The sequence below is a fragment of the Manis javanica genome, chromosome 6 (assembly GCF_040802235.1).
Source record: "Manis javanica isolate MJ-LG chromosome 6, MJ_LKY, whole genome shotgun sequence".
Lineage (NCBI taxonomy): Eukaryota > Metazoa > Chordata > Mammalia > Pholidota > Manidae > Manis > Manis javanica.
The window spans coordinates 140,557,847-140,584,792 of record NC_133161.1 but is presented as its reverse complement, the minus strand read 5'-3'; the positions used below and the strand labels follow the sequence as shown (position 1 = coordinate 140,584,792).

Sequence of the window (26,946 nt, the reverse complement as noted above, 5' to 3'; positions counted from 1 at the left end):
TCAAAACGAGATCATCTACAGCCTTGTTCTCTAGAGTGCATGGGCAAAATATGAAAGTTTGTTAAAATGCATATCTCAAGCCATACATCAGATTTACTAAATCAGAATCTGCATTAAAACAAGGTCCTCGAGTTATTCCTGTGCACATTAAACTCTGAGAAGCATTTAAGAAACATTGATATCAGACCTGAGACCCTGAGATTTTGATTTAATTGAGGTAGGCTAGCCTAGATAGAGAAAGATTCAAAAAATCTTTCGGTAATTTAAAGTACCATAATGAGAAACACTGAGGTAACCCAACACTAATATAAAGGTAAATTTGTTTAAGAAGAATTGAGCCTAATACATTTAACAATAGTTTATAAGAGCTCCCCTGAGTGTTCAATTTTTATTAAATCATGCTGCAGTCTAATAAAACTTCCCATTATTCCAGCTCTGGACAAAAAGTGAAAATATATGAAAAGTAGAATGGATATTAATACTGTGGTGTCTTTCTACATTGACAGATAGTGACTGCACTAGTTGGGGTGAGATTTAATAATGCAGATAACTGTCAAATCACATATCATATAATTGAAACTGATATAATATTGTATATCAACTATACTTCAGTAAAAAAGAATAAATAGGGGACATTGGTTCTTAATAACAAAATATTTTCTTTATACAACTTAGCAAGTAGAATTAAGCAAATATTAGTGAGGACCTGAAAAAATAAAATATTACAATATTCTGAATTCTTACTCCTTAACTCTGATATTCAATTACATAGATTGAAATTTTAAATCAAGTAAATATATTACCTATTTGTATGTAAAACAAGTTAAACTTCTTTTTGCACAAGGAAATAAATGTTTAAAATTCATCATTTTAATTACTAGCCCTATTAATGGTAAGATAACTTGTCAGGAAATTCCCTGATTCTCTAAAACCTGCTGTTCACAGTGTGGATTGTGAATAAGAGCTGGTAAGTAAGACACACAGAATCTCAAATCCCCATCAGATCTGCCAGATCAGAATCTGAGTTTTCTTTTTTTTAATTCTCTTGTATTCCTATGAACAAATCTTTATCACCAGTTGATGAGTTCAGGATTGACAAAGAATCCCTTTTGGAGGAAAAAGTTAGACAACCGGGAAATGTCTACTGCAATTGCTTCTTTCTCAATAGCTTGTTCCCCGAGGAATGGAAATCCTTGGGGATATTTGACTCTATGGTATTTGTTTTCTGACACATTTAAGTCCAGGGGAAGCCTGCACAGCATGGCAGTCAGACCTGCTCAGAGGACTGGGAAGGGTAACATGTTTGTGACCTAAGTTGGAGAAACACAAAGGGAGACTTACAATTGGAGATGCGGGCCTTTGTCACAGACCAGCTTCAGAGGTGGCTCTGAGACCCAGGGCTGTGCCTGCCTCTGGGCACTGAAGAGAGCAGGGTGCTGGTCCCCAGGGCCCCCAGCACCAACACCAGCGCTGGTCTCCTGGAGCATGGTGCAAACAGAGTTTGGTGTTGAGGTTTCCAGGAAGAAGAAAGGTGAGTGTGCTCATGTCATACCTGTGATTTGAGACTATTAGGTCTGGGAGTAATCACTGTAAAATTTCAGGCAAATATTCTTCAATACATCAATTTATAAAATTCATTAAAAAACTTTTTACAATCTCCTCTAATGTACCAAACACTGTTCTCTTCACTTGGGATACAGAGGAGAATGAGGAAGATTTGGTCCATCATCTGGCTTATGGGGTAGATCAAGTCTAAAAACGTGCTGTTTAGAAATGGCAGTTATCTGAACATGGAGTTGGGTGCAGATCTGATCAAAACAAGAAATTGGAGAATATTTCTGTGATGACATCAAATTTAAATAAGATTTGAAAAGAAAAAAATATATTTACAAGATAACAAACATAAATAAATTTTGCAAGACTATTATTTCCTGTGAAAACATGAGCAAATAAACTGCAGAGAGCTGAGAAATGTGACATATTCCAGAAATTGTGAAGTTTCTGTTATGAAAGGAAAACCTCTGAAATGGAAAATATCCAGATGCGAACTAAGTCTGGCAAGTGGCAAGAGGCAGTGTGGATATTCATACTATTTTTTTTTATTTAAGTATCATTGATATACAATCTTATGTCGGTTTCAAATATACAACACAGTGGTTTAACAGTGACCCATATTATTAATCCTCACCCCCTATAGTGCACTTACTGTCTCTTGTAGTAAGATGTTATGGAATCATTGACTATATTCTCAATGCTGTACTACCATCACCATAACCAACTTACACTGTGATTGTGAATTATTGTGCCCCTTTATCCCCTTCAGCCACCCCCACCCACCACAAGCCCTTCCCTTTGGTAATCACTATTCCCTTCTCAGCATCTTTGAGTCTACTGCTATTTTGTTCCTTCTGTTTTGCTTTGTCTTTACACTTAATAAATAAGTGAAATAATATGGTATTTTTCTCTCTCCACCTGGTTTATTTCACTGAGCATAATACCCTCTAGCTCCATCCATGTTGTTGCAAATGGGAGTATTTCCTTTTTAATGGCTGAATAATATTCCATTGTGTATATGTACTGCATCTTCTCTATCCATTTGTCTATTGAGGAGTGCTTAGATTGCTTCCATATCTTGGCTATTGCAAATAGTGCAGTGATAAACACACAGATGCCTATGTCTTTTTGAATAACAGATTTATTATCTTTGTGTAAATTCCTAGGATTGGAATAACTGGGTCAAATGGTATTTCTATTTCTAGTTTAGTGAGGCATCTCCATATTGTTTTCCACAATAACTGCATTAATTTACATTCCCACTAACACTGTGGTGTGGTTCCCATTTCTCCTCATCCTTGCCAGCATTTGTAATTTCTTGTCTTCTGGACAGTGGACATCCTAACTGGTGTAAGGTAATATCTCACTGTGGTTTTAATTTGCATTTCCCTGATGATTAGTGATGTGGAGCATCTTTTCATGTTCCTGTTGGCTGTTTACATTTCTTCTTTGGAGAAGTGTCTGTTCAGGTCCTTCACCCATTTTTTAATCAGATTATTTGTTTTCTGGGTGTTGAGGAATATGATACATATTTTGGATGTTAACCCTTCACAGGTAAGTCATTTATGAATATATTCTCCCATACTGTGGGATGCCTTTTTGTTCTGCTAAAAGTGGCCTTTGCTGTACAGAAGCTTTTTAGTTTGATATAGTCCCATTTGTTCATTTTTTATTTTGTTTCCTTTGCCCAAGGAGATGTGTTCAGGAAAAATTTGCTCATTTTCATGTTCAAGAGATTTTTGCCTATCTTTTTTTCTAAGAATTTTATGGTTTCATGACTTACATTCAGGTTTTTGATCCATTTTGAGTTTACTTTTGTGTATGGAGTTAGACAATAATCCAATTTCATTCTCTTACATGTAACTGTCCAGTTTTGCCACCACCAGTTGTTGAAAAGGCTGTCTTTTCCTCATTGTATATTCATGGCTCCTTTATCATATATTAATTGACTATATATGCATGAGTTTATATCTGGGCTCTTGATTCTGTTCCATTGATCTACGGGTTCTTGTACCAGTTCCAAACTGTCTTGATTACTGTGGCTTTGTAGTAGACCTTAAAGTTGGGGAGCATAATCCCCCAGCTTTATTCTTCCTTTATTCTTCCAATTTGGCTATTCAGGGTCTTTTGTGGTTCTACATGAATTTTAGAACTATTCATTCTAGTTCATTGAATAATGCTGTTGGTATTTTGATAGGGATTCAATCAACAATTCAATCTACATTGAATCTGTAGATTGCTTTAGGCAGGATGGACATTCTGACAATTTTAATTCTTTCTATCCATGAGCATGGGATGTATTTACATTTATCAGTGTCTTCTTTAATTTCTCTCAAGAGCGTCTTGCAGTTTTCAGGGTATAGGTCTTTCACCTCCTTGGTTAGGTTTATTCCTAGGTATTTGTTTCTTTTTGTTGCAGTTTTAAATGGAATTGTTTTTCTGATTTCTCTTTCTGCCAGTTCATTGTTAGTATACAGGAATATAACAGATTTGTGTGTATTAATTTTGTATCCTACAACTTTGCTGAATTCAGTTATTAATTCTAATAGTTGTTTTGGTGGAGTCTTTTGGGTTTTCCATGTATAATATCATGCCAACTGCAAATAGTGACAGTTTAATTTCTTTCTTACCAGTTTTGATGCCATTTCTCTCTTTGTCTGATTGCCGTGCTAGGACCTCCAGTACTATGTTGAAAAGAAGTGGTGAGTGGGCATCCTTGTCTTGTTCCTGATCTTAGAGGAAAAGCTTTCAGCTTTTCACTATTTAGTATGAAGCTGAATGTGGTTTTGTCATATATGGCCTTTCTGTTTCATTTAGTCCTCTTTCTGGTATCTTGTCGTACAGTTTTGTTTGGAACATATTCCTCTGCCTCCTCATTTTGTCAGGGTTTCTGTGTTTCTTCCTTTGTGGCTCTGCTACTTCCTAACCTCTGGGGTAGTAGCTTTATGAGGGAGGCTCCCTCTAGTGTCCAGAAGCTCAAGACTCTTCACTTTCCAGTGAGGGATCCCCAGCTGTTGACATGCAGTGGGTGGGGCTGCCTTTCTGTCTTCCTTGCAGTGATCTGATTCTAGGTGGGCAGACTGCTTTGACCACACCTTTGTGATCAGTGCAGAAGGCTCTGCTGCAGTTGCTGTGGGTGGGGCTGCCCTCTGCCTGGCCTGCAGCAATGGCAAAGCTGCAGGGTTAATGGGGTGGGCAGGCTGATGTGCAGCTCTTGCCAGGCCTGACACACAGCACCTAGCTTAGACATGTGCAGGGAGGAAGGAGCTCTTGGGGGTGGCTCCTGCATGTACCTCCTGGTTGGGCTGAAATGGAGCTGATAAAGCTGGGAGGGTCTCTCTCTGCCTAGCAGGCAGCAAAGTCTGACATTATTGCCAGGCCAAGTGGGTTGGCTACTGGCTGCGTGTGCAAGGAGGAGCCTTGGGGCTCTGTTGCCAGTGAGGGGGAAGGAGTGTTTGGATCCCCCAAAAGTTCCTGACAAGTTGAGCTGAGGGTGGGCTGGAGAGGTAATGTCCACCTGCCCTTTGTCCTGAAGAGATCACTCAGTCCAACACCAGCCCTCTGGCACTGTTCCCGCTGCTGGGAAGTCTTTCAAACTTTCTGCTTTGCTTTTTTCTTGGGGGGACTGGTGGCATGTGCCTGTTTTTCAGATGTGGCTGGGATCTCAGCCTCCCTGAGTATATCACCTGTCTTGTTGTCCAGCCCTGCAAATCACCAGAGCACCATGCAATGTGGGCTCATGTTCCTGGAGCAGGTCTCCAGGGCCAGATGTTCAGTGACCCTGGGCTCCTAACCCCTCCCCACTCCATTCCTCTTTCTTCTGCCTGTGGGCTGGGATTGGGGAAGGACTTGGGTCCTTCTCGACAGGGCTTTGCCTCTGTACCCTTTTCTGTGAGGTCTTCTCTTCTTCCCCAGATATAGGTGGTCTGTTCTGCAGTCTTCAGGTTATTTTCAGGTTTAGTTGAATTTGCTGTATTTTCATGTTTTCTGTGTTTTTTGGAGGAGGTTTCCATGTTGCCTTCCTACTCTGCCATCTTTATCTTCACAAGCCCCTTAGTTGGATATTCATACCTTTTCTGTAAACCTTGAAAGTCCTTTCTCCAGGGATCATTCTTTGATTTATGGTTGCATGTTTTCAACGGTTAGGAATTAGTAACTCATTGCATTTCTATGAATTCAAATTGTTAGAATATTTTTCCTTATATCAATAGAGGGTATATTCTGAGTTCTTTCATACATAGAACATGAAATGTTTTTCTCTCTTTTAGACTCCCTTCAGATCTATGATGATACCTGCTAGTAATTATCCTATTACCTTGAAATATCTTCCAAGCGCCTCACAGTTTTTATTTGCCTTCCCTCTTGTCAATGTTTCTCCTTAAAAAGAATATCCATAAATAAACACAAAACTACAGATGGGTTTTAAGTAGCACAGTGCTCCCGAACCAGATGGCACCCACAGAAAACGATGTTTGTGTGATGTAGAGGTTAATGGATCAGACTGCTTGTGGTCATGGTGACCAGCTAGGAGTCTGTGGCTGCCACAGGCTGAGCCCCACTACCTCAAGGACTAAGAAGACCAAGACCTCAGCACTGTTATGAGCCATTCTTGGCACTCTGGTCCAGGGAACTCGAGATGGGAAGCTATGTTCTGAAGCTGATGGGGATTATCACTGATTCATACTTCAGGTGCTCTATTTCTGTAAATGTGATCTGAAATGAATTGCTTTATCAACCAGTCACTTACACTACGGATTTTTTGAGTTAATAAAGAATTGAGCACTTAGATTTTTTCTCATGAATTGCACTCAAATGATATATCCAGTATGCAAAGAGTTGATTTTTTTAAAGTTTTACCCATTTCACTGTTTAGTTTGTTGTTTGCAATACATGCTTTTTAAAACAGATTTAACTACTTACAATCTATTCTGGTTTTCTAAGAGGTTATTATTGGATGTTGTTTCTTTTCTTTGTTAGTAACAAAGCTTCCATGCACACTTTCATAAAAGTCATTGAATAGTTATATGTTTACATTTCTCTTGGGTAAATACTGTGAAGCATAAAATTAGTTTGCATTCTAAGTGCATTTTTGATTTTCTAAGAAATTCTGAAACAGTTTTTCAAAGTGGTCGGACAACTTGACCCCTTTCCTCACCGGGTAAGCATGAGACATCTAGTTGTTCTATATCCTCTCAAAGCTTTGGTATGGCAGTTTTTTGTTTCTTTATGAATACTGAACTCTGGTGAATCTACAAACATCTATTAATTATTCCTTTGCCATCTTCTGTGATATATTTATTCAAATAGTTTTGTAATTTTTTAATTTGCTGGATTGTCTTCATATTATGTCTTGTCAATGTTATTTACATATTTTTAATACAAATTTATAGTCCATGGCTTGCTTAAATTTTCTACCGGTGTCTTTTGAAGAACAGTTTTGATTTGGAGTAAATACAGTTAATCATTTTGGTGTGGTTAGTTTTTATCTATGTCCTACGAAATCTTAGATTATGCAATGTGCTGAAGATTTTCTTGAGGGTTTTTCCAGAAGTTTAAAGGTTTAGACTTTACATTTGGATTGAAGTTTTATTTAAAGTTAATTTTCATTTGCTGTGATGCGCAACATTTTAGATATTCTGTTTCTTCTCTTTTATTTTTATTCAGGTGGATTTCATTTGGAATTTTACTTTGTGGCTTGTAATGATAAAATAATCTGTGTACTGCGTAGGAAAAGAGGGAACTACATTTATGATTCTATATCCTATAATTTATGACTGTTTTCCATACTCTCACACTTAAAGACAAAAGAGATGAAAGAAAAGGGTTAAACATTATAACTGCTGTTTCTGTATTTTGAAGTGTATACGTTTCCCTTATTTTCCAAGTGATAGCATGTTGTAAAAAAACAAAGACAGCAGTGGTCATTTTCAGAGTGCTAACCCTCTGCTGATTAGTTAATAAGGTATTCTTTACTTGTCCAAGTTTGTCAACTAGTACATGACGGGTCAGCATGTGAACACAGGCACATGGACTTCAAGACCAACTGACATAACCAGAAATCACTGTCCTTCCCTAAAATGAAGGCAGGAGAATTTTGTCCAGAGGCCACAAACCTACTGACAGTGGGCCAATTTCCCGAACATCTGTCTAGTGAATGCTGTTTTCATGATTTCGTTTCCACAATAATACTAAAAATATGAACATTTTACCTAGAAACGCAAGTATTCTGATCTTCATTTTAAAAAGTTCCTGTGACCTAGAAATCATGTGACTCTTCTCACTCTTGGCAGAAATTTGCTCCGGGCTGACAAGGAACACAGTGCTCCGCAGGAGCGCTCCCTCCAGGCTGCCTCTCAACCAGCTTCTTACATTTTAAATGGCGCCTCTGAATTGTAAGCCTGGAAACCTCACTTAAGGAACAATTGGCATAAAGATCATTGAAATGTGGAAAAAAGCCATGATCACCATTATGTCTGAAACATTTTTCAGTGAAATAATTTTGTGCATTTGATATTAAGCTATACAATTGTTTTTTTGAGAGGGCATCTCTCATATTTATTCATCAAATGGTTGTTAACAACAATAAAATTCTGTATAGGGGACTCAATGCACCATCATTAATCAACCCCAAGCCTAATTCTCAACAGTCTCCAATCTTCTGAAGCATGACAAACAAGTTCGTACAATGGTGAACAAGGTCTTACATAGCGAATAAGTTCTTACATGGTCAACAGTGCAAGGGGCAGTCATATCACAGAAACTTTTAGTTTTGATCACGCATCATGAACTATAAACAATCAAGTCAGATATGATTATTCGTTTGATTTTTATACTTGATTTAGATGTGAATCCCACATTTCTCCCTTATTATTATTATTATTATTATTTAAATAAAATGCTGAAGTGGTAGATAGATGCAAGATAAAGGTAGAAAACATAATTTAGTGCTGTAAGAAGGCAAATGTAGATGATCAGGTGTGTGCCTGTAGACTAAGTATTAATTCAAGCTAGACAAGGGCAACAAAACATCCACGGATGCAGAAGATTTCTCTCAAAACAGGGGGGTTGAGGTTCTAAGCCTCACCTCTGTTGATCCCCAATTTTTCACCTGATGGCCCCCCTGCGACTGTGCCTGTCTTAGGTTGTTCCTCCCTTGAGGAATCTTACCTGTCTCTGGCTAACCAGCCATATTCCGGGGCCATACAGAGAAATGTAAAGTTGGTAAGTGAGAGAGAAGCAATATTCTTTGAAAAAGGTTATAAGCTATACAATTTTTAATGAAGATAAGTACTCCTTATGTAAATTCATGAGGAGTTAAAATCATTATATAGAAACCAAGGGACTATATTAGCCATTCATTTTAAATAAGGGGTACTTTGTAAAATGTGGATTAAAAGAAAATGTCTCCAAAACTGTGCCTCACTCTCTCCCCTTCAGAAATTACCCAGAGGAAGATGGCATCGGGAAATCACACCACGGTGACCAAGTTCATCCTCGCTGGGCTAACGCAGCAGCCAGAGCTCCAGCTGCCCCTCTTCCTCCTTTTCCTAGGAATCTACGTGGTCACGGTGGTGGGCAACCTGGGCATGATCACACTGATTGGGCTCAGTTCTCACCTGCACACCCCCATGTACTACTTCCTCAGCAGCTTGTCCTTCATTGATTTCTGCTCTTCCTCTGTCATTACCCCCAAAATGCTGGTGGACTTTGTGGCAGAGAAGAACACCATCTCCTACCCTGAGTGCATGGCTCAGCTCTATTTCTTCCTTCTCTTTGTTGTATCAGAGTGTCACATGTTGGCTGCAATGGCATATGACCGCTACGTTGCCATTTGTCGCCCATTGCTTTATAATGTCATCATGTCCCATCAGGCCTGTTTCTCCTTGATTTTAGGAGTGTATCTTATAGGCCTGGTTTGTGCATTTGCTCACACAGGCTGCATGTTTAGGATTCATTTCTGCAAATTTGAAGTGATCAACCATTATTTCTGTGATCTTCTTTCCCTTTTAAAACTCTCCTGCTCTAGTACCCACGTCAATGAGTTACTGATTCTAATCGTTAGTGCAATTAATATCCTTGCCCCCAGCCTGACCATCCTTAGCTCCTACGTTTTCATCATTGCCAGCATCCTCCGCATTCGGTCCAAGGAGGGCAGGTCCAAAGCCTTCAGCACCTGCAGTTCCCACATCTTAGCTGTTGCTGTTTTCTTTGGTTCTTCAGCCTTCATGTACCTGCAGCCATCATCAGCCAGCTCCACGGACCAAGGGAAGGTGTCCTCTGTGTTTTATACCATCATTGTGCCCATGCTGAACCCGATGATCTACAGCCTCAGGAATAAAGATGTCAGTGTTGCCCTGAAGAAAATGCTAGAGAGAAGAATATTATTGTGATTAGAAATACTGTGAGGATGATTTGTTAGTGACCAACTATTAAACTATATTAATTGTTTCATATAGTCCATATGTCAATATTTTTCCTTATTTGATGGTATTCTATTAACATTATTTCTGATTTCTATGGCATATTTGGTGTTAATTCTCTCTGGATTTTTCACTCAGAAGTGCCTTCGAGATGCAGATTAGAAGAAATCCTAGGGATGACCTGGACATATTGACCTACTGATGCCATCACCATCACCTCCTCCCCTTTTCTACCATACAATTAAAAACCCAGTCCTCAACCGTAATGAAAACACCACCTTCCAACAGCAATTACCTGCCTCCTTTCTTCAATCACTCAAGAAACAACATAAATTGTAGGAATACGATGTCTACGATCTCTAGCTTTTTGCAAACTGTAGCCTGGAAGGTTTTTCCTTTCTTATTTTGTATGACTTTTTTCCTCCATGTCTTACTACAGAATGCTTATAGAACTTTAAGTTAAGGGACCATGCCTGTAGCGCGATGGTGCTTAGTCCAGTGTACCCCAAGATTTGCCTTTTATTCTTCTAGTTTGTACTCACCTGCTTATTGTCCAAATCTATACTGGACTGTAATCTCCTGGAAGTTAGCCCCTATACATATATTTCACTGCCATTATTTCTGGACTATAGTATAGTTCCCTTCACCTGTAGGTACTTGATAATTTTCTTGTTATTTAGTTCCACTTGTAAAATATTAGTGGAAAAACCATGTGTATTTCATTCTGTCTTCTTCCATTGATCTTTCCAATTAGGTACATGTGTTTCTGTTGTTTGCTTTTTGCTTTGTATTTTGAGTTCATATCACCTAAGCTTATGTTTGGAGGGTTCTTCTAAGATCTGCAAGATAATCGATGATATAGTGACTTATTTCTACACAAAAATTAAGAAGTATTTGACCTGAGCTCCTTGTATGTCAAACCCCAGTGAAGGTGTGAGAAGTTGTACTTGATTTCTTAAGTCATTAAAGCCTGTCAACAAGCAAAGAGTATCTGAAACAAGACTTACTTGTCCTTGAATTTCAAGTGAGCAACATGGAGAAATATTAAGAAATAATTAGTTATTTCATGAGTCAACATAGCGAATCTGGTGGTAGAGTGATACCTGGAACACAAACAACCACCTCTTCTTCCCCTTGATTTTCTGTACCCTGAGCAGAAAGTAGCTTCACCTCTGCAGGCATTGAGAAAATGATTTGATAAGTAGGTACTGAGCAAAATTTCTTTTGTGTAAAATATAATTCAATAAAATTGAGAGAGAAAGCACAAAAGAAATGCATACAATAACTGGTATTAATGCAGCCAAAGGATTTCAATGCATTAAATAAAACAACCCCCTTTTTCCAGTCTTGAAAGAGTTGCCTCCATAAGAGATGAATTTTTATGCAACCCTGCCTTAGTCTTGGCTATTGTGCAAACATTCCCAATCATCCAAGAAGCCTGCTTTATTTTTAGTGGCATCCAGTGTTTGAAACCGTGCCAAGAAATGTCAGTGTCCTAAACAGAAGGATCTCCATCAGCTGATTCAGGCTGATTGGCTGATTGAATGCCAGATCCTCAGGCACAAACTTTTAATGTATGTTAACATGCACAGTCCTGGGGGACCTGCCAGGTTAAGTCCTGATGACCATTAGAGCCAGGTGATCTAGAGGTGATGTCCCCTGGGCACCAGCTGCAAAAATAGGGGAAACAAACGAATCTGTAAGCTCTTCATTGGGAGATACCTGCAACCTGGAGTGAGGCAGAGGGAGAACCCGAAGATGGCATTTGCCAGCCTCTGTTTGCAGAGAGCATCCCACTAAAGCTCTGGATGTGTGCCACTCCAGGAGCCTGCACGTCACGCCAAAGCACCAGGACAAGTAAGAAGGCCTGTTTCCCGGAAAGACTGGCGGGTGCTTCGGTGTGCTCTTTGCACTGCACCAATGGCGCGGTACCGCCCTGGAGCTGCCCCTCTGATTGTCGTGGTCTTCTGGTAGCCAGGAACGGAAGCCCTGCTGGAAACCAGCGTCAGGTGAGCAAGGGCTTCCTTTCTGGTGGCAGCCACATAACCATGGCACCAGACAAGAAACTGGGGCACCAGACGTGTGTACTACACCCTGCTCTCCAACACATACTGGTCCCTGAGCACAACAGAGGGAGAGTGAAGATCAGATCAGATCCACCTCAGGTCCCTGGAGAGGAAAGCACTTGGCCCCTACACGTGTTTAACTGGAGGCCCGTTCCTCTGGGGGCAGCTGTGAGGACAAGCAAACAGGCCTCTTCCACAGAGAGGCTGGGTGTCTAGACTGTTGCCACTTCCTGCGCTGGTGGATCACTAAGGACTCTTTCTTTGCTGGTTACCGTCCTGTGACCTGGGAGTGTAAGCCTGGAAGGCCACCATCACCAGGTGATAGGTGTCCCCTGGGTGGAAGCTGCAAACTTGGGTTACCAGACAAGGTGTCAGCTCCTTTCTGGGAGATCCCAGCAAGCTGGAGGAAGGCAGAGGGGAGCCCTAGGCTGGTGTCTGCTGGCATCTGCCCCAGAGAATGATTCACCAGACCCCGTAAGTGTGTTCAGTTAGATTGTCTGCCCTCAGGCCAATGCTCTAAGATAGGCAAATAAGTGCCTTTCACACACAGTCTGGCACAGTCTGGGCACTTTTCTGTCGACTCTGGGCCCTGGGGTGGCTGAGACCACATGCGCGATAGCAGTGGAATTACTCAGCCACGAGGAAGCAGGAAATTCTGCCATTTGGGACAACATGAAATGATCTGGGAGCATTAGGCTAAGTGAAATAAATCAGAAAGAGAAAGATAAATACTGTATAGTATCACTCATATGTGGAATCTAAGAAAGCCAAACTCATAGAAACAGAGAGAAGAATAGTGATGGGAAAATGGGGAAATGGGTGTCAAAGGGTACACTCATCCAGTTATAAGATGAATAAGTTCTGGGGATCTAATGTACAGCATGGTGATTATAGTAAATGGTATTATGTTACAAACCTGGAAGTTTCTTAAAGAACTTAAATGTTCTCATCACAAAAAGAAAGTGGTAAATTGGAAATGGCCAAGTACACTAATGCTATGGTAGTAATCATTTTGCAATACGTAATAGTTTCAAACCAACATTTTATACAACCTTACACAAGTTTTATGTCAACTATATCATAGTTATCATCTCAAAAACGATGCAACCTTCAACGAATACTGGAAGAGACACATTTAATACAATTTCTGTTTCTAAACATATAAAATAATTTAGTATTTATGTAGAACTAAAATAATCTCTAAATACACATACAATGACTTCTTATCATTCTTCGACACTTCTCTTTCAATTACAGAGGAAAACAAAGCAACCAACTTGTTTATTAGCTTTGCTAGAAACTTCTTTCGGGTCTATGGCAATAGTTAGCAGATGTTTTCATATAGCCCAGAAGTTAACATATTCCAAGTATTACTGTTTTATAAATATATCATGATATCTAAATACAGTTAACAGAGATCAGTGAAAATAAAAACTTTCTAATCTTACAAACAAAGGTTATTTTTCCTGATTTTCTATTTAACTCTTATAGGAAATCTCTTTAGAAAATTCCTTTAGTGTCTATCTTAAATTTTTCTGATTTTCATTTGTTTAAATACTTTGGCATGAAATTCACTGGAGCTATAACAAAATCTACAACACCTTTGTTTCCAATCCATAATCTAAGAAGAAGAATGGATCACATTCATATAATACCATTTAACACTTGAGAGTCAATAGGGGAAAATGGAAATTCTAATTGTTTCTTTTCCCAAGAGTTGCAACTTGAGGGATATTATTCTACTGGGAGGTCATTATCATTATTTGTTCCTGAGCAGACCTTGGCATCAATACCCAGTGTATAAAATCGTTGTATTGTATCAACCAACCTTTGCAGAGAGCTATTTGCTTCATCAAACATAGGATCAGTGACCCAAATTCTTGCCCTGGAAACTTATAAAATATGACCCCTCAACACCAAGGAATCCTGCAAGGTTAGTACACAGAACTCTCTACCAGCCTCATCAGAATCATTATTCCCTTCAGAGAAATGGAGGAGAAAAATCGCATGGCTGAAGTTCTGGGGACCAATGGGGTTATGTCTGAACCCCAGGCCTTGAGTTTTAAAATGTAGAGTCTTCTACTCTAGGTCCCACCCGTGCACTTGGAGATGCACATATGTATTTCTCTCTATCTGTTTATATTCTAATACACTCTCTGATGAGCAAATGTTCCTTATCATATCTACCTGTTCCCTGCTGAATGAAATTATAGCAAATGCATTATTTTTTATTCACTTCAACTCAGGTGGTGTGAGGGCCTTGTTCAGTTGTATTGAGTCTATGTTAACTCGTCATTAACCTTCCTTTAATAATTTTATTAAAAACACATATTTACTGATACCTGCTGTATGTAAGTCACTGTACCAAGCAGTATGTTCAATTTGCAGTCTGGTACAGAAGAAAAAGGCCAATAAATACTCATAATAATTAATACAGATTTAAGTATGTGCTAAAAATTAACATAAGAAACATATTCATGGGCATGTAGAAATGGCCTTAACCGGGGCTGTCACCATTTAAGCCCTTAACTAAAGGGCCCTGACAACTCAATGTGTTGCATAAGGGAGAGGGGTTTGAACGGGAGAAAGCTGGAGGGATATCATGCGTCAACAGTGAGAGTTTGCAGAATGCTCTTTGTGAAACAGCTAAACCATGGGATACTTCTTCGGATATAAAAGTAAAACTTTTTGATATCTAACGGTATAAATCATTGAATGACAAAGAAAGAAGTTTGAACTTGATTTCAAAACCATGCAAAGTGATGATTTCAGGAGGTTATTATTCAGTACAGATTCTAAATCTCCGTATTATTGTAGCATTAACGTAGAAAGGAGGAACGAGAGGACGGGCTAGGGAAATGAATACTCAAAACGCTGGCTTTCACTAAGAAATAAAAAAGTCAGTCACAAATGATGTAACAGAATGAAACTCAACACATTAAAATAATATGGCATTGGCATTATTAAGTTCTTACCAAGAGCCAGGAACTGTGCTAAGCACCTCGTAGCGTCATTTGACTTACTTTTCACTGAGACAGATTTTAGCCCTTTTGTATCCCAGAGGGTTGGAGAATGGATGTCCTTATCCCAAGGTCACACAGCAAGCATGGGTTTGAATTGAGATTTGAATCGACTCCTTTCTAACTTCATATCAGGACCAGTAAGAATTATAAAAATCACAAAATATTGCAACTCGAAGAGATGTTAAAGATGAGTTAATCCAACCTACCCTTCAGGTAGGTTGTGTCCTTAAACAATATCTGCTGAGAAATTGGTTATTCAGGCTGTGCTCGAACATTTCTGACTGTAAGATCAGGGTATGTCTGATGGCTGGAAAGTTCGTCTCTGCTGTGAAATCAAATTATTTCTCCCCAGAATTTCGAGCAATTAGAGTAACTTCACTGTCATGGAGACATATACAAAAGTCCAGTACATCTTATATAGAGCAATATGTTGAACATCAAGATACCTGTCATGTGCCACATCAATTTTTATTTTGCTAGGGAAATATTCTCAGGTGTTTCAGCCATTGTTAAGTGACAAATTTCTAGATTTTTTAAATGAAATGTACAGTTGGTCTATATCATGTAAAATACAGTTGACCATTGAACAACATGAGTTTGAACTGCACATGTTCACTTGTACATGGCTTTTATTCAATAAATATGTTGGAAAAATTTCCAGACATTTGTGACAAGTTGAAAAACATGTTTTTTCTAGTTACTTAATTGTAAGAATACAGTATAAAGTAAATATGACATGCAAAATGTGTGTTAATCAACTATTTATGTTGTCAGTAAGGTTTCTAAGGTCAAAGCTAGGCTATTAAGAGTTATGTTTTGGGGAGTCACTACTTATACATGATATTTAGACTGCAAGGAGGCTGGTGCCCCTCTGCTTTGTTCAAGGGTTAGCTGTATTCATCTCCAAACTCAAAAAACTTGTGCAAATGATGGTTGAATGATAAGTAAGAATATGAATTTCCATTCTACTGGAATGTAGATTCCTTAAATCTAAACCAAAGAAACATGGCCTTTTTTTAAAAAAAACAACAACATCATACTGTGATTAGCACTGAATTTAACCTGAAATTTCTAGTTGTATTTGTATATGCTCAACTAAATCACATTTCCACCATCTTTGATTCTTTAGAGAGCACGTCCAAAATCATGATTATAAAAAAATGAAGACCAACATAAACATTACCTGGAGTTTGTCTTCAAAATCCTTCTCATGTTTGAGATGATCAATAGTTTTCTGCTCCGCCAGCACTTCAGCCATGGAGCCCAAATAGCACAGACCAATCATAATGCACTGCTCCCTCGGTCACAGCGGTTGAACACACAACCTAAATTTAGTCCCTTGTATTCCAGCCACTGGGATTATCCAAATTAGAGTAAGGGGGCTGGTTCCTTTTTCTGGGAAAAGCTGCAAGGATACAAGCAGGGTGTCTACCCAGAGGTTATGTTCCTGCCTTGGAGGTGGGAGGTCTGGAGAAGGAGGCTGAGACATTCAGAGCAGCAGCAGATGCTCGGGGGAAAGATACTGGTAGTTGCCCATCCTGACAGGTATTTTGACTTGGGATATTAGTAAGGAAAGTAGCTCAGGCCAGTATAACTACTTTCCAAAAATGTATGAATGTTTTGTTTATAAATTATGGAAAGCAAACACTACTATCACTTATTCTGAGTGAAAAAAAATATGCCATTTGCTGTGCTCAATATCATTATGAACATGAAAGGAAAGAAGAGAGTCCTCAGAAATAACAGGAATGGTCTTTCATACTGACTTAAAAAATTTGGACACTGGTGTTTTCTTTTAAAAAGTAATGAATATCTCTGATGATTAGCGATGTGGAGGATCTTTTCATGTGCCTCTTGGCCATCTGGATTTCTTCGCTGGAGAAGTGTCTGTTCAGGTCCTCTGTCCATTTTTTAATTGGATTATTTGCAAAATAATAATAAAAACAAGTAATGAATATCTTAAGTATAGCGTTCTTGAAGTCTGTAATTTCTTCTCTCATTCACCAGAATCATTGATTGTTCCAGAATAGCGAGAGACGTGAGATCCCTGCATTATGAATCTCCTCTGAAGAGCAATAACATCAGGATCTTCACAGAACTACTCCCCCTCATAACAGTCCCACATACATATGCGCAAATCTCAGATACACCTCCTCACGTACACTCACTGACTCTTCTTTAAACTCAGAACCTGCTGGAGGATAATGGATCCTGGAAATCACTCCGCGGTGACCGAGTTCATCCTCGCTGGGCTAACGCAGCAGCCAGAGCTCCAGCTGCCCCTCTTCCTCCTCTTCCTAGGAATCTACGTGGTCACGGTGGTGGGCAACCTGGGCATGATCACACTGATTGGGCTCAGTTCTCACCTGCACACCCCCATGTACTACTTCCTCAGCAGCTTGTCCTTCATTGACCTCTGCCAATCCACTGTCGTTACCCCCAAAATGCTGGTGAACTTTGTGTCAGAGAAGAACACCATCTCCTACCCTGAATGCATGGTTCAGCTCTATTTCTTCATCATTTTTGCTATTGCAGAGGGCCACATGTTGGCAGCAATGGCATACGACCGCTATGTTGCCATCTGTCGGCCCTTGCTTTACAATGCCATCATGTCTTATCACATCTGCTTATCGTTCACAGTGGGAGTTTATATTTTGGGCATCATTGGATCCACCATCCATACAGGCTTTATGATGAGACTCTTCTTCTGCAAAACCAATGTGATTAACCATTATTTCTGTGATCTCTTTCCTCTCTTGGAGCTCTCCTGTTCCAGCATCTACATCAATGAATTACTGGTTCTAGTCCTGAGTGCATTTAACATCCTGACTCCTGCATTAACTATCCTTGCCTCGTACATCTTCATCCTCTCCAGCATTCTCCACATTCGCTCCACTGAGGGCAGGTCCAAAGCCTTCAGCACCTGCAGCTCCCATATCTTGGCTGTTGCTATTTTCTATGGATCTGCAGCCTTCATGTACCTGCAGCCACCATCAGTCAGCAGCATGGACCAAGGGAAAGTGTCCTCTGTGTTTTACACCATCATTGTGCCCATGCTGAATCCGATGATCTACAGCCTGCGGAATAAAGATGTCAAATCTGCCCTGAAGAAAGTACTGGACAGTAGAGAACGTTCATGAATAGAATCAATGTCATTATGTCATATGGGAAACAAGCCTTTGTTTTATGTATTAGGCATATTTGTCAAAGTTTTGAAAATTCCATGACATCTCCTATTTAACATACCTCCAATATTACGCTCCATGCCACTCGTTTTGAATTTGTATTACAGTGACTATATGGAGAAACATTATAAATCAAATCTTGACAGTAGAAAGGGCGCTTCAATTTTAAAAATTGAAGTGTAGTTGATATACAATATTTTATTTGTTTCAAGTATGCAAACAGTGATTCAAGAGTTACACACATTATTAAATCCTCACTGCAGTTACTATCTGTCAACATCGAAAGATGTTACAGAACCAGTCAGTATATTCTCAATATTGCACTTCCATCCCCATGACCAACTTATATTGTGATGGAGATTTTGTGCCCCTTTATCCCCCTCACCTACCACAACCACCGTCTAAGCCCCTCCCCCATGGTAACTTCTCTGTGTCTATTTTATTTTGTTTTTGCTTTGTTTTTAGATTGCACATAAGTGAAATCATATGGTACGCGTCTCACTGCCTGGCTTATTTCACCTATCATCATACCTTCTAGGTCCCTCCATATAGTTGCAAATGGCAGGATTTCTTTCTTTTTTTATGGTTGAATAATATTCTGCAGAGCCCTGGTTTTATTTTTAAGAATACTACAAGAAAAAATGACAATGAAGATAATAATTGCCACATTATTGTGATTCTACAAAATATCAAGACTGTATCCATTATGTGAAATGGTTTTTATTTAATATTCACATTATTCCCTCATGGGAAGCTCTAGTATTATTTCCCTTTGACAGATGAAGAAATAGAAGCTCCATTAGTTTGAGTAATGCCCACATCCCAAATATAATAAACCATCTCTTCTAGAGAGTTAAACTCCAGGACCCACAATTTTATTCAGAGTGTTTTTTTGGCCCTAGGCAATGTGAACAGGTCTAAAACCTCCTAGAGAACTTCCTTCTATGCATGCAACATACCTAGTTTCCCAGATGATTGTGTTGCTTTCCTATACATATCATCAATGCTATTTTCACCTTTATTTCATTGGATGTAATGCAAAACATCACCATCTTTCAAACCTGTGCTGATAAAAGAAAAAAAGGCAAAAGTGGATAATTATTATACAGACTCATTAAAGAAATTCAAACTATTATACTTGTTTTCAATAATTTGTATAAGAGCAGCCCAAACAACATTATCCTATTTTTACACCAGTGTTGCTGTAGCTACATATGAAACAAGTGCTCATGAAAACTCAAAATCCTGCTAAGTTGTACTTCTGTTATGTGGTTCATACTTGTTTGCCCCATAATTTACAAATAGTTGCCATTGCATGTCCATTTCACTTTGAAATACCACTTTCCTCACATTGTTTTCTGTTTCTGGACATTTCACATCTGGTAGCTATAGATTTACATGATATTCTAAGTATGCATCTGTCATGTGTCTCTTCCCAGTTCAAACCATCTACTCATTATTGCCAGATTAATGTTCTTTGGATGTTGTACTTTACTATTTACCTGGTATAACAAGTTGCAGTGTATGCCTGCCACTTCCAAACATGGGACAATATGTGTGTATCTTCACTACTCTTCTAATGCATTATCCATTCATTCATCGATGGTAGACATTTATTTAAAATAGTCCGCAAATTTATTGGATTTAATTTTCACCAATCCAATAAAAGAAGGGAAAATGGCAACAATTGCAACTATGCTCTTAGGTGTGATTCAAGTCCAGGGCACCGTGCAACAGACACAAATGGACTAGCAGCACAGACAAAAAGAGTCCTGGTGGGTAGACCCTTGAATTGCTAGGACTTGAGAGCCTCTATAAAATATTGGCATGCCCCAGGGAACCAGACCATATACCCTGACAGACTGGAAAGAATAGCTTCTATGACTCTCTTAGTTATTATTTTTGTAGAATCATTTCTGGAAAGGCCTGTTTACGTCCTTCCCATTTCTGTCCTTCACGGAGCTCCAGCTCTCCTTCTCACTTCTCTTACTCAGCACCCAGAAGGAACAGTCTCGTCGGCTCCTCTGTAAGTGGCATTCCAGACACACAGTTCTCTCCTGTAATCATCCCAGAATCCTGCAGCCACTGCAGTTCAAGCAGAAGAAAGTTCTCTGATGCATTGACATGAGGGCCCTGCACGACTCTGCAAGAATTATGATGGAAGGGATTCAAAACCAGAGATTATCTTCAACCTTGTACCCCATAGCAACCTTGTACCCTGCAGCAATGGGACAACCTGACAGTTTGTTAAAATATATATATTTCCTAAACAGAATCGTCATTTGAACAAGATACCAAGGTTATTCCTGTGCAGATTAAATTTTGAGAAACTTGTGAAAAATATTGATACCTCACCTCAGACCCAAGATTTCAGTTCATATTGATATGGGTGCACCCTTTGTATTGAGATTGAAAAGAGGAACTTGCTTGATAATTCAAATGTGCATTTAATACACATAAAGAGAATTGAACTTGACATATCTAACCATATTTCATAAGAGTACACCTGATGGGAACATCCAGTTTATCATGATGAAATCTGAAAATGCTTCCAATCATTCTTGTTTTTTTTTAAGTTAAAATATGTCAGAAAAATTAATATAAAATATAGGAGCCTAATAATAAAACATTTTCCTTGTGTATTCAATTTAGCAAGATGAATTTTTTAAGGGATGGGCTCAGAAAGTCAAATATTACATCAATATTCTGAACCTGTAACCCATAACATTAATGTCCAATTATATATATAGATTTGACTTTTGAATTAAATAGATGTATTACCTATTTACACATGAAATAAATTGCAACTTATTTTTGCATGGGGAAATAAATGTTTTAATTTGTTATTCAAAATTTCTAGCCCTATTAATGGTAAGTTACCTTGTCAGGAACCTCAAATCCCCATAAGAAACTTCTGGATCAGAAACTGAATTTAAAAAGTAAAAATCCTCGTGTGATACTGTGAACAAATCTTTATCATTGATTAATAAATTCAGGATTGACAAAGAATCCCTTTTGGAGGAAAAAGTTAAACACCCCGGAAATGTCAACTGCTATTGCTTCTTTCTCAAGAGCTTGTTCCCTGAGGAATGGAAATCCTTGGAGGGTATTTGATTCTGCAGTATCCGGTGCCTGACACATCTAACTCCAGGGGCGGCCTCCAGAGCATGGCAATCAGACCTGCCCAGGGGACTGGGAAGGTGAGGGTGTTTGCATCCTAAGCTGGAGAAACACAGAGGAAGACTTACAACTGGAGATGTGGGCCAGGGCCACAGACCAGTTTCAAAAGCAGCTCTGAGACCCAGGTCTGTGCCTGCCTCTGGGCACTGAAGGGAGCAGGGTGCTAGCACCCAGGGCCCCCCAGCACCAACATCAGTGCTGGTTTCCTCTCAGGGCACAGTGCAAACAGAGTTTGGAACTGAGGTTTCCAGGAAGAAGAAAGGTGAGTGTGCTCATAAAACACTTTTTAAAACAACTTCCTCTAATGTGCCAAACACTGTGCTCTGCAGGTGGGATACAGGGGAGAACATGTCAGTTTTGGTCCATCATCTGGTTTATGGGGTTGCTCGTCGGAAAATGTGCTGTTTAGAAATGGCAGTTTTCTGAGCATGTATTAGGGGCAAGTTCTAATCAAATGTAAGGAATTAGAGAATATTTCTGATAACATAAAATATAAATGAGATTTGAAAAAATATGTATTTAGAAGATAGCAAAAACAAACAAGTTTTGCAAGATTACTGCTTTCTGTGGAAAGATGAGCAAATAAAATGGCAGATAGTTGAGAGATGTGACATATTCCAGAAACTGCAAGGTTTTTTATATGAAAGGAAAGTCTCTGAAATGGAAAAGAACCAGATATGACTAAGTCTGCAGACTGGCAAGAGGCAGTGTGGATATTCATACGTTTCTTGAAAGCAATGAAGAAAATCCTTTCTCCAGGGTCTCAGAAATTGGATCATCTTTTGATTTATGGTTGCGTGTATTCAATGAGTAGCAATTAGTAGCTCATGGCATTTCTAAGAACTCAAATTGTTAGAATATTTTTCCTTTTATCAATAGAGGGTATATTCTTAGATGTTTTCAAACATAGCATATAAAATGTCTTTCTCCCCTGTAGACTCCCTTTTGATACGTGATGATACCTGCTAATAATGACCCTATTACCTTTAAATAGTTACCATGTTCTTCACATCTTTTATGTGCCTTCTCTCTTGTCAATGTCTCTCCTTAAAAAGTCTACCCATAAATAAACACAAAACTGCAGGTGGAGTTTAAGTAGCACAGTGCTTCCAAACCAGATGGCGCCCAGAGAAAGTAATAATATTTGAGTGATGTAAAGGGGCTAATGGATCAGACAATGATCGTGGTGACCAGATAGGAGTATGTGGATGCCGCAGGCTGAGCCCCACTAACTCAAGGACTAAGAATTCAGCACTGTTATGAGCAATTCCTCCAGGAAACTCTAGATGGAAAGCTATGTTATGAAACTGACGGGGATTACCACTGATGGTGCTCCAGGCCCTGTATTTCTGTAAATGCAGTCGGAAATGAATTGCTTTACAAACCTGTCAGTTACATTGTAGGTTTTTTGAGTTAATAAGGAATTGAGCGCTTATAGTTTTTCTCATGAATTACACACAAATAGTATATCCAGTATGCAAAGAGTTGATTTTTTTCAAGTTTTACCCATTTCACTATTAAGTGTGTTGTTTGCTATACATGATTTTTTAAACAGCTTTAACTATTTGTTATGTATTGTGATTTTCTAAGAGGTTATTATATTTTATTATTACTATTGGATCTTGCTTCTTATAGTTTAGGAGAAAATCTTTAAGATAAAATAAATGTTACTTTCTTAAATGTGGGCATCAATGAAACATCTGGAAAGGTATTATAGCTTGCATTATGAATCAGCATATAAATAATTCTGTAAAGGTTCTTTGTGCCCTTAAAAAGAATCTGTCATTTAGTTGATACATGCTTTATTTTATTTGCATAAAATATTATACACATTTCCAAACTGATCATAATAAATATATAGGTACATATATTCAAATTTATGAATCTCTTTCAGATCTTTTTTATCCTTGAGGAATATTCATTAGATTCTCTGTTTTTAAATTAATAGTATGAATCCATTTAACATATGTTTAATTATATTTATATGCTTATCAACATCACATCAAGAATGAATAACCCATTCTAAGAATAAAGTACCCCTACATGAGTTTTGCCTAATGCATACACTCTGCACCAGTAAAACCAATTGCATGACATAACTGTCATCCTAAAAGCTTCTCTCAGCTCCTTTCCCAGTCATTCCCCCAGGACCCACTGCTGTCTGCCACCAACCGCATTTCCATCACTACAGATTAGTTCTGCATTTCTAGAATGTCATATAAAGGGGCTTCTACTATGTGTATCTTTTGTCTGGCACCTTTTACTTAACAAGACGCTTTCAAGATTAATCCCACGTTGCTGGATGTATCTGTGATTTATTACTTTTTGTTGTTGAGTTGTTGACATTCGATGCACCTATCACGGGTTCTTTCTCTATTCATTGCTTGAATATTTGGGTGTTGCCAGCTTTTGGTTGTTAGTAACAGGGCTTCCAAGTGCACTTCTGTACAAGGCATTGTGTAGAGATGTGGTTACATATTTCCTGGGTAAATACTTGGAGCATAAGATTAGATTGCATTCTAAGCGTGTGCTTGATTTTCTAAGAAATTCTGAAACAGTTTTCCAAGTGGTTGGACAACTTGACCCCCTTCCTCACCAGCTATGCATAAGACCTCTAGTTGCTCCATATCCTCTCAAAACTTTGGTATGGTAAGCTTTTTGTTTCTTTTCCTTCTTTTATTTTCCCCCTTGGCTATTTCAGTACAAATGTGTGGTAGTTTGTCTAATGGTTTTGGTTTAGTTTTCATTCCCTGTTAAATAATGCCTCTGGTTTCTCCTCAAGCACTTATTTACTATTCCTTTCTCATCTTTTGTGATATAACTTCTGAAATAGTTTTCTTATTTTTTAATTGCTAAATTGTATTCATATTATGTCTTTTCAATGTTATTTATACATTGTGTATACAATTCTTTGGTCTGTGACTTCCTTTTAATTTTCTGCTGGTGTCTTTTGAAGAACAGTTTTTAATTTGGATTAAACATAGTTTATTGTTTTTGGTCAGGTTAATTTGTAAGTGTGTCTCATCTGAGAAATCTTAGACTATCCCAATGTGTTGGAAATTTTCTTGAGGGGTTTTCCAGAAGGTTAAAGGTTTAGCCTTCATGCTTGGATTTAAGTTTTATTTAGAGTTTATTTTATTTGCTGTGAGGTAGAACATTTTAGATATTCTGTCTCTTCTCTTTTATTTCTATTCAGTTGGATTTCATTTGGAATTACACTTTGAAGCTTATAATGATAAAATAATCTGTTTACTGCTTAGGAAAAGAAGGAACTATGTTTATTATTTTATAACCCATAATTTTATGACTGTTTTCCATACCCTCATACTTAATGAAAGAGAGATGAAAGAAAAGGACTAAACATTATAATTGCTGCTTCTGTATTTTGAAGTGTATACTTACCTCTTATTTTCCAAGTGATAGCAAGTTGTAAAACAAAGACAACAGTGATTATTTTCAGAGTGCTAACCCTCTGCTAATTAGTTAACGAGGTGATTTTACTTGTCCAAGTTTGTCAACTAGTAAATGATGAGTCAGTATGTGAACACAGGCACATGGACTTTACGACCGACTGACATAACCAGTTCTCATTGTCCTTCTCTAAAGTGGAGGCAGAAATATTTCGTCCAGAGGCCACAAACTGACAATAGGCCAATTCCCAGAACATCTGCCCAGTGAATGTTGTTTTCTTTGTTTTATTTCCACAATAATACTAAAAATTTGAACTTTTTACCTAGAAACCCAAATTTTCTGATTTTCCCTTTAAAAAATTCCTAGGACCAAGCAATCACGTGACTCTTTTCAGTCCCGACACATACTCACTCCTGGCTCACAAGGACACAGCGCTCAGCAGAATTTGCTCCTTCTAGGCCGCCTCTCAGCCAGCTTCTTACATTTTAACTGGCTCCTCCGAGTTGTAAGTCTGCAAACCTCACTTCAGAAAAATTTGGCATAAATATAATTGAAATGTTTAGAAGAGCTATCCATGATCATCATTATGTCTGAAATACTTTTAGAGACATAATTTCATGCATTTGATATTAAGGTACTTTAATATACAAAATAAAGGTCAGTATTACTTGGCTAAGTTTTTCCAGAATAAAATTATCATGCAAAACCAAGGATATATCTAAGCCATTCACTTCCTATAAGATATAGTTTTTACAATGTGGAATTAGAAGGAAATATCTCCAAAATTATGCCTCACTCTCTCCCCTTCAGGAACCACCCAGAGGAAGATGGCAGCAGGAAATCACTCCGCGGTGACCGAGTTCATCCTCGCTGGGCTAACGCAGCAGCCAGAGCTCCAGCTGCCCCTCTTCCTCCTGTTCCTAGGAATCTACGTGGTCACGGTGGTGGGCAACCTGGGCATGATCACACTGATTGGGCTCAGTTCCCACCTGCACACCCCCATGTACTACTTCCTCAGCAGCTTGTCCTTCATTGACCTCTGCCATTCCACTGTCATTACCCCCAAAATGCTGGTGAACTTTGTGGCAGAGAAGAACATCATTTCCTACCGTGAATGCATGACTCAGCTCTATTTCTTCCTTGTTTTTGCTATCTCAGAATGTCACATGTTGGCTGCAATGGCATACGACCGCTATGTTGCCATTTGTCACCCATTACTTTATAATGTCATCATGTCCCATCAGGCCTGTTTCTCCTTGATTTTGGGAGTGTATGCTGTAGGCACGGTTTGTGCATTCGCTCACACTGGCTGCATGTTTAGGGTTCATTTCTGCAAAGTTGAAATGATCAATCATTATTTCTGTGATCTTGTTCCCCTCCTAAAGCTCTCCTGCTCTACTACCCATGTCAACAGATTATTGATTCTGTGTCTTGGTATATTTAACATTTTTGCCCCCAGCCTGACCATCCTCAGCTCCTACAGCTTCATCATTGCCTGCATCCTCCGCATTCGGTCCAAGGAGGGCAGGTCCAAAGCCTTCAGCACCTGCAGCTCCCACATCTTAGCTGTTGCTGTTTTCTTCGGCTCTGCAGCGTTCATGTACCTACAGCCAACATCAGCCAGCTCCATGGACCAAGGGAAAGTGTCCTCTGTGTTTTATACCATCATTGTGCCCATGCTGAACCCCCTGATCTATAGCCTGAGGAATAAAGATGTTAGTGTTGCCCTGAAGAAAATGCTAGAGAGAAGAATATTATTGTGATAAAAAATAATGTGAGGATGATATTTTAGATATATTTAGTGATCACCTTTTAAACTGCATGAATTGATAGGTTTCATTTAGTACATCTGTCAGAATTTTTCCTCATTTGATGCTATTATTAATATTATTTCTTATTTCCATGGTATTTTTGATGATGTTTCTGTCAAGATTTCTCTCTCATAAGTATCACTGAGATACAGATTAAAAGAAATCCTAAAGATGATCTGGATATATAGACCAAACAATTCCATCACCATTACCTCATCCCCTTTTATTCCATGCAATTGATAAAAATCCGTCCCCAACCATAATGTAAATACCACCTTCCAACAGTGATTACCTGC

The 26,946-nt window shown here is 38.7% G+C and overlaps 3 protein-coding genes across 3 annotated transcripts; all 3 read left to right on the top strand.

The window, feature by feature from the left end:
* Positions 1-8,121: 8,121 nt before the first annotated feature.
* LOC118968789 (olfactory receptor 8G1-like) lies at positions 8,122-10,037 on the top strand. Its single transcript, XM_037000800.2, has one exon. The coding sequence runs from the start codon at positions 8,955-8,957 to the stop codon at positions 9,942-9,944; it is 990 nt and encodes a 329-aa protein (XP_036856695.2). The 5' UTR covers positions 8,122-8,954; the 3' UTR covers positions 9,945-10,037.
* A 6,215-nt stretch (positions 10,038-16,252) lies between these two features.
* Positions 16,253-18,203, top strand: LOC118968811 (olfactory receptor 8G3-like). Its single transcript, XM_037000905.2, has one exon. The coding sequence runs from the start codon at positions 17,268-17,270 to the stop codon at positions 18,201-18,203; it is 936 nt and encodes a 311-aa protein (XP_036856800.2). The 5' UTR covers positions 16,253-17,267.
* A 7,439-nt stretch (positions 18,204-25,642) lies between these two features.
* Positions 25,643-26,602, top strand: LOC108409346 (olfactory receptor 8G1-like). The gene has a single exon (XM_037000902.1). It carries the CDS (start codon positions 25,667-25,669, stop codon positions 26,600-26,602), a length of 936 nt encoding a protein of 311 aa, XP_036856797.1. The 5' UTR covers positions 25,643-25,666.
* Positions 26,603-26,946: the final 344 nt, after the last annotated feature.

Excerpts from the sequence above, each read along its gene's own strand:
- LOC118968811 (XM_037000905.2), top strand. The coding sequence starts at position 17,268 with ATGGATCCTGGAAATCACTCCGCGGTGACCGAGTTCATCCTCGCTGGG.
- LOC108409346 (XM_037000902.1), top strand. The coding sequence starts at position 25,667 with ATGGCAGCAGGAAATCACTCCGCGGTGACCGAGTTCATCCTCGCTGGG.
- LOC118968789 (XM_037000800.2), top strand. The coding sequence starts at position 8,955 with ATGTCTCCAAAACTGTGCCTCACTCTCTCCCCTTCAGAAATTACCCAG.